The sequence below is a fragment of the Microcaecilia unicolor genome, chromosome 5 (assembly GCF_901765095.1).
Source record: "Microcaecilia unicolor chromosome 5, aMicUni1.1, whole genome shotgun sequence".
Taxonomy (NCBI): Eukaryota; Metazoa; Chordata; class Amphibia; order Gymnophiona; family Siphonopidae; genus Microcaecilia; species Microcaecilia unicolor.
Window position 1 is genome coordinate 284432418 of NC_044035.1, and position 8020 is coordinate 284440437.

General features: G+C 39.4%; 1 protein-coding gene across 2 annotated transcripts in view; it reads left to right on the forward strand.

Moving 5' to 3' along the window:
- EPHA3 (EPH receptor A3) overlaps positions 1–5283 on the forward strand; it is a 356754-nt gene extending 351471 nt beyond the window's left edge. For both annotated transcript variants that reach the window (XM_030204248.1, XM_030204249.1), the window contains exon 17: positions 2512–5283. In XM_030204248.1, the coding sequence (XP_030060108.1) occupies positions 2512–2617 (106 nt within the window). In that variant the 3' untranslated portion in view covers positions 2618–5283. The remainder of the gene's footprint in view (positions 1–2511) is intronic.
- The last annotated feature ends 2737 nt before the right edge of the window (positions 5284–8020 follow it).

An 8020-nucleotide genomic window follows, 5' to 3' on the forward strand; every position in this document is an offset into this window, starting at 1 on the left:
CAATTGTGTTTGTCTGGGTCACATTGGGTGTATTAAAACTACTGGTGTATTTGCAGCTTTCAGGCTGTGAGGTTGGATTTTCATATTGAATTTGAGAGCTTGGGTATATGATTGATAACTTATACTGTGCCAAAACTGAAAACTCTTATCTTTGTCTGGTCGGTAATAAAAGGAGTTCATTGTGAACACTATCCATCCTAAAAGGCTGTTTTGTGGCTGTACATGAAGAATTGTGATATTGAATAAATAAGCGTATGTGTGTGTCCCTAGTCATGATGCATCCTAAATTAATATAATCCTTTCAAGAAATCCAGTTAATCTTTTAACTTATTAGTGGAGCATAACCACAGAGGCTTGGTATGGTTGCATTTTCAAAATGGTAATGCTAGGGCCCAGCTAAGGAACAGCCAGGTTATTTTGAGTTGGTCTTCACTGGACCAAACTTGCTTTCCTTGTGCCATCACTATCCAGCAGTTAGGCAGTGTCTTAAACAATGGAGGATAAAGAATTATTTTTAAAAACATTTATCACACATTATTCCAAGCAAAGTCAGGTTCAATATGGCTTACATTTGAAAATACAGTGAGACAGAATAATAGGATTCAGTTATATGATGGGAACAAATAGATGGATATGTTTGAAACATTTAACAAAGTTGAGATTAGCATATATATGATATATACCCAACTGAGCATTTAAAAATTTGTCCGTTAATGATACCATATGTTCAGAAATCCATAGCCATTTAGTATAGGCTAGCTATGCCCGCAGAGAGAGCCTGTTGTTAAAACTTTTACCCGCTAACTCTCTCCCTGGGAATAGGCAGCTCTGCAATTTGAGGGGGCACAAAGGTGGATGGGGGGGCACAGAGGTGGACAGGGGAGAGAGCCTGTTGTTAAAATTTTACCAGCACACCACTGGCTAGGAATATTCTATAAACCGGCTAGGCGTATTCTATACACCAGACCTAAATCTAGGCGCAGTTTGCAGAATATGCATAGTCGGAAATATTTTTGCCACCGAGTTTTTAGGTGCCATATATGGAATCTAGTCCTTAGTGCCGGTGAATTTGAGCACTAACAACTAAAACAGTAGCTGGCTATTATATGGGTGGTCTGGGGGTGGAATCGGCACTTATATGGTTAAGTTTCAATATTCAGCACTTAATTGCCTAAGTTAACTGGACAAATTGGACCACATAAAACTCTGTCATAACTTTATCTACTTCACTAAGGGGTCCTTTTAGAAAGCCCGCTGAAAAATGGGCTGTGGTAGTGTAGGCGCATGTTATAGATGCACGCAGATCCATTTTTCAGCACACCTGTAAAAAAGGCCTTTTTTAAAACATTTTTGCCGAAAATGGATGTGCGGCAAAATAAAACTTGGTGTGTGTCCATTTGGGGTCTGAGACTTTACCGCCAGCCTTTTTTTGACTTAGAGGTAAGGTCTCTCACATTAACCGTGTGGTAATCACATACGTGCGTCAAGTCGGAGTTACCGCCTGATTTTAGCCATGCACCAGAAAATAAAATATATTTTCTGGCACACGTAGTGGACACAAATCAAAAATAAAATTACCATGTGGTAGCCAGGCGGTAACTGTGAATTGACACATGTTGGGCATGCATAGGTGCCTAAGCAGCTTAGTAAAAGGGCCCTTAGGTGGTTAAGTGCAGAATATCGCACTTAATTGGATAAGAGATAACAGGCTGCACAAATCCAGATATTCAATGTCAATGCCTGGCCATGGCCCAACATTAAATATGCCTGACCAAAAAAACACTAACTAGCAACCGCTAAATATTTATCCCATGATATTCTCTTGAAAGAGGTGTTTGGACATAAAGGGCCAGGTTCTATATATGGCGCCTGGAAAGTCCGTACGGAAATCATTTTCGCCTAAGCGTATTCTATAAGATTTATGTGCAGTATGTAGAATACACTTAGTTGATATCCCAGTGCCTAAAACTACATGCCTCCATTTACACCAATGAAAACATGGTGTAAATCCCTGCACGTAGATTTACATGGACTGGACCATATTCTATAACAGTGTGCATACATTTGGGAATGCCCATGAAACACCCATTTCCACACCCATTCCACACCCATAGCCATGCCCCGTTTGAACTACACACTGTAGAATTTAGGCGTAGTTCGATATGTTATATGCGTAAACTCTAATTATTGCCAATTAGTACTCATTATTGCTTGTTAAGTGTTGTTATCAATGCTAATTAGCTTGTTAAGTCAATTAAGTTACACGTGTTGTTATGGAATACACTTAGATTTTGGCGCAGAGCTCTAAACATGCTATATAGAGTCTGGGGTGAAATGGTGCAATAGATGTAATATTGAAAAACTATTTAATTTCCTCTAAATTTGTTAGGTTACTTTGTTTCATTTCCCTAAGGAAGAGAAGTGCACATCTGGATAATGGCTTTTCCTAGCTCCTTTCACTGCATATTTCCCATCGTTCTCATTCAGTCTTTTGTTTGTTTTTTATTGTAGTGATATGAAGAAGGTTGGTGTTACTATCGTTGGGCCCCAGAAGAAGATCATTAGTAGTATTAAAGCTTTAGAAACCCACACAAAGAATGGACCAGTTGCAGTATAAGGCACCAAACCATTGTTCTCAGGACAAATAAAGAGGAACTGGTAGATTCCTACAGAAGGCGCATTTGCAGCAGAAGAACTGCAAGGGTTGGAAGAGAGCGAAAGAGTGAAGAGGACTTCATGGGAATCTTTCAGCCCACTGAGACATTCAATTATGGATATACAGTTGCCTTAAAAAGGGAGCGAGAAACTCTGCTTTTCTATCTTTTAGTCATAAAGGGTGGGTGATGTTTTTTCCCCTTTATGGTAACAAATTGATATTGCAGATAATGTTTTAAAAGATAATGTAACGGCAATGGAACATGAGCTGAGAGAATACTGGAAGGGCAGAAAGATGGAAGAAGCAGTCTCTGTCCGGTCACTACAATCTTGCAGCGGGAGATCTAAAGCACAGTTGTGCTTTTCTTTTTCTAATCTCAAAGCAGGCAAATTCAAGAACTTTAAACCTTCAGCCATGTTTACAGTTATGTGATTTTAATACCTGATCATGTTTGAGGTATATGAAAAATGCATTAGCAGTGTTTGCAGTGAATTGAAGAATTTTCTCACAATTAAAATTGTGACAGTATGCTAGTTTCTTGAAGCGTGTTTGTGGAAAAAGTCTTAATTTTTAAAAACAATTCATATTTATTTCCAGTTTGCTTTTTTTTTCCAGTTCATATTTATGCTTTGACTTTTTTACATGCATTTTTTGCTGGCAAACCAGACTTCTTTGACAGAGAAGGTGGTTTTTCCAATAAGCCATATAGATAAGCAATTTACGATCCACGAAATGCATAGTAGAGATTCATATAGCATTTCATATTTCATAAATCCTGATTCATAATTTGTGAATCATGGCTGAGTTTGTGATTTGCTAAATTTTTTTTTTTTTTTTTTAGGGGAGGGGCATTTTTGGATGATTAATTTATAAAATCATAGGCCTTCCTGGCTTATTCACAGTGGACATAAAGTAGGGGAAGTTAATGACTCATCGTTCTGAATCTTAAGTACTATTTTGACTATTCAATCAATGAAAACTTTAGTAAAGATTTCCAACGTTCTGAAATAGTGATCTGTGATTCATTTTGTGGATCATTTACTGACAGAATGCGCTAACGCCTCTAACACACATTGGGCTGGATTCTGTATATGGTGACTAAAGTTGTGCACGCAAATGAGCATACATAAATGATTTGTGTGCACAAATTAACAATTAATTGCTTAACAAGCTAATCAATACAAATAATTGCCTGCTAATGACCAATTATTGGTGTTAATTGGCCTTAATTAGGATTTTACTGCAGATCGTATTCTTTAATGATCCGCACATAAATCCTAATGTGCATACATTTTGGGGCTGTGGTTAGGGGCATTCTGGGGGTGTTCTAAAATTTTACATATGTGAATACAGAATTCAGCCAAATTGCGCCTAATTTAGGCACTAGTATTTATTCCTGCTTTTAGCAGGAGTAATTGCCAATGTCCGAAATTAGGCACAATTTATGCCCTAAGCTTATTCTATAAAGGATGCATATCCTTTATAGAACTGAACTCAGCAAGTAAAATTTTCTGCGCTGATTTTTAGGCGCCACCTATAGAATTTACCCCATTAAGGACAATTCTATAAATTGGTGCCTCAGTGTAGATGACTCAATATTGAGTACTTAGCACCAATTCTAAAATGGTATTTCAGCTCCAAGATTCCATTATGGAATACTAGCATAAGGTTGGCATTAGTGCACCCATCTATAGGCACATTCTCCTATGCCATATCAATAGTTGGCATAAGTTGTTGGTGTGCATAGATGCACCAAGTGACATGCATAGCTTATGGTATTCTATAAACTACACACATAACTGGGAAACATGCCCTTGGCCCACCCATGCTCTGTCTACATGTGCACTCCCTTGCAGTTAGGAGCTATGGCACTTAGGTGCTACCTTATAGAATAGCACCTAGAGCACATAGGTGCCTAATTGACAATTTAAGGGCACCTTTGATGTAGGTGGTGCATACATCTAGATGCCACTTTGTAGAATTGTCCTGCTATAGGGTTTGATTTAGGTATTGGGTCCTGAGATAAATATCTATGCACTAATGGCATTAGCATATGTTCAGTAAATGACCTCCACCCCTTTTTTTCCAGTCTTAATCTCCGTCCTGTCCACTGCTTCTAGAAGAGTGGGTCATGAGTGCTAGACAGTGATTTAGTGGGGGATTCTGATTAGTATAGGGTGATTCGGCAGTCACTGACAAATTATAAAATCTCTCAGTTATCAGATTGGTTGAGCTTGCTCAAGCTGTTTCCTATGCCACTGCCCCAAGAATTTGGAATCAGACAGTGTTTATTTTCCTTTCTCAGTAATTGCTTCCATGATATATTAAAGTTGTTGAGCTACAGGTGTGCTGTTCATTATTTTCCCAACTTAACAGGAGGAAATATATCACCAGTGATAAAGCAGGTCAGGCTATCTCTGTGACAGATAATCAGAGTAGTCGGTCTTCTATCCATCCATACATATGTGCACATCTTGTAGAAGCAATTCTGGAGTATTATATGATAGAGAACAACTTATTCCACTCACAAAGTTCCCACTTCATGCAGAAACAGAAGTGTCCTTTTACCAAGCTGTGGGAAAAAGGACCCTGCACTGGTGGCGGGAGCTGTTTTTCCCATGTGCCAGGGCCTTTTTTTACCACAGTGGATAAAAAAGCCCCCAGCACACATAGCCATGTGATAAGAGAGCTCTTACTGCATGGCCATGTGGCAGGGAGCCCTTACCGCCACCCATTGAGGTGGTGATAAGGGTTCCCACACTAACCCAGCGGTAACCGGGCAGCATGCGGCGATGCCTGATTACTGCCGAGTTACCACCACACAAGCCATTTCCAGGGGATTTCTTTTTCCCCCGGAAATGGCACATGTTTGTGGTGGGACTACCACTGGTGGCCGTGTTGGGTTGGCAGCAGTCCTGAAAGAGCGAGCGGTAAGCCCACGTTGGGCTTACCGCCGCTCTGTAAAAGGGCCCCATAGAGTGATGAACTATCTCCCTCACACCCTTCCCCTTTATTAAGGGTGGCTGCTCACCAATCCTGTTGTTAGCCCAAGATGAACGTAGCCACAACTGGAGGGGGGTGTTCCATCTCCAGTACAGTGTAATTCCTATTGTCACTTATTGGGCTCTGATTTTAAGAAGAAACAAAACACAATTGCAAATATTTTTCCAGCTGTGCACCAATCTTTAGTACCTGGGCATTTCTTCTTGGCTAAAGTCTGTCCTTTTATTTCTATCCTGTTGTACAAATGACTGACCCCCAGATTCTATATATAGCACCCAGATATGGGTGCCCAAATTTGGCTGTACTGCTGAGATGCGCATTTTAATTGGCAAACAAGCCATTAACAAGCAATAACTGGACAATAACAACCAACTATTAATGTTAATTGGCACCAATTGTGATTTACACATTTATCTGATACGCGCTATTCTATAATGCCAGGAGCCCAAATCAAAAGGGGGCATGGGTGTGTCAAGGGTGTTTCAAAATGTCATATGCTACTGAATAATGGGTCAGCATGCCCTATTTGGGTGCCAACATTTACACCAGGTTTCAGCAGGCTTACGTCTGGGCACCCAAAGTTAGGATGCAGGAATCCATGTTAAGCGTAATTCTATAAAGGGCGCATGCCCTTTACACAATCACATTTAGTGTCAATTTTTTTTCTGTGCCCATTTTTGAGCATCATTTTAAAAATCCAGCCCTGAGTGTGCAACTCAGCTTATGGTGCAGGTATTTGTTTTACCCACATTTGAAACTATGGTAGTATCTATTATCCTGCCAGGAAAGCAAGGTAGACAGTATATCTAAATTATTATGGGGTTATGACTTTCCTTTAAGATGCTGAAAACAGCTGCTTTAGATGACATATTCTTATTATCAGCTAGAGACTCTAACATACATGTACTAACACAGTTAATGCATATGATTGTATCAAAGGTCTTATTTTATGCAATGGGACCTAGTCAGTAATAATTCATATTATTGGTGCTAGCATGTACTAACACAATAGCATATATCAGTAACTCTAGTTTTATACGAATATAATAATACATGCATCTACAAACTGGAAACACAGTAAATATTCAGGAGTAACAGTAATTTGTCAAAAGGCAAACTTTATTCAGGTTAGAACTGGAAATACTGCAAACTGCAGGAAAGATAGTAGGGGTATACAATAAAAAATGTAATTTCATTTTTAGTTTGTTTTATCATTTTTTCTTGATTTTTTGTTTGTTTATTAGGTAATGCATGTTAAGTTGATTTTGTGCACACTTTTTTAATGATCCTAAACTGAATCAGTGCTAAACAATGCACTTCCTGAGAAGCAAGACAAAGTAGATAGCAAAATTACCTCCAGAAGGAAGACCCCCCCCCCTTCCCCCAAAGAATCATTTGCATGAAGTGCAGCAAAGCAGGAACCCTGGACCCTGTACAAAAGGCCTCAACTGCACATGTCAGCTCAATATGTTCAGAATATACTTGGAGGTTTAGGAACTGAAATGTGGAAAGTTGACTAAAGGAATCTGAGGCCTTCATTTAACAATCCAAAAAGTAGATCCGAAAACAACATTTAAGTCAAGTTTGTGGAACCTGTCCATATTTATACATTTGAGCAGAAGTTAGATCCATCTTCTTTTGGCAACTGACTCAGCTCAGATTCAACCTTGTTACTTAAACACCCACACACGCACTTTGCATCTTTCTCTTAGACATGGATGCCCTTCTTTATGCTGAGTACCAACCCTTTGAGTCCATGATCCCTCTGAGGAAATGAACAAATTGCTAGCTTTGAGGTCTTTTTACTATGAGAACAAATTACTCGCACCAGAGGTGGTACCAGTGGCTTCCAGACTTGTTCCACTAAGGGCCCATTCAGCAGCTCTATCTGTCATGACCCGCCTCAAATTGAGATCAGCTTCTATGTCAGAATTAGTATGCTGAGCCTCATAACTTTTGTATTCCAAGGTCAATGTTGTCCCAGTAAAAGAATTTGCAAACTGTTGTCTTTCTGCCCCGCATTTATATTTTTGACCTTGATGGAGCTACTCAGGGGGAGTAGCGTTGTTGACGGTGTGTCCCTAGTGGTGCTTCACCTTGTGACTGTCCTGCTAGGGAACTCCTGTTCTATGCTCTTGCCTGCCTCCCTGATTCACTTTTGCAGGTTCTATCAATGGGTTTGTTTCCCTGTATTATAGTGTACAATTCTTCACTGTGGAGTAGAGGTACTAGAAATGTTGTGGCCATCTCTTTCTCTAGGACCTGCAGTGCTTATTTGCAGCAACAGAAAAATGATTCATAAAATTATATACCATATTATCTGTTTTATATCTTAAATATGATTTCCATATTATTTATTTT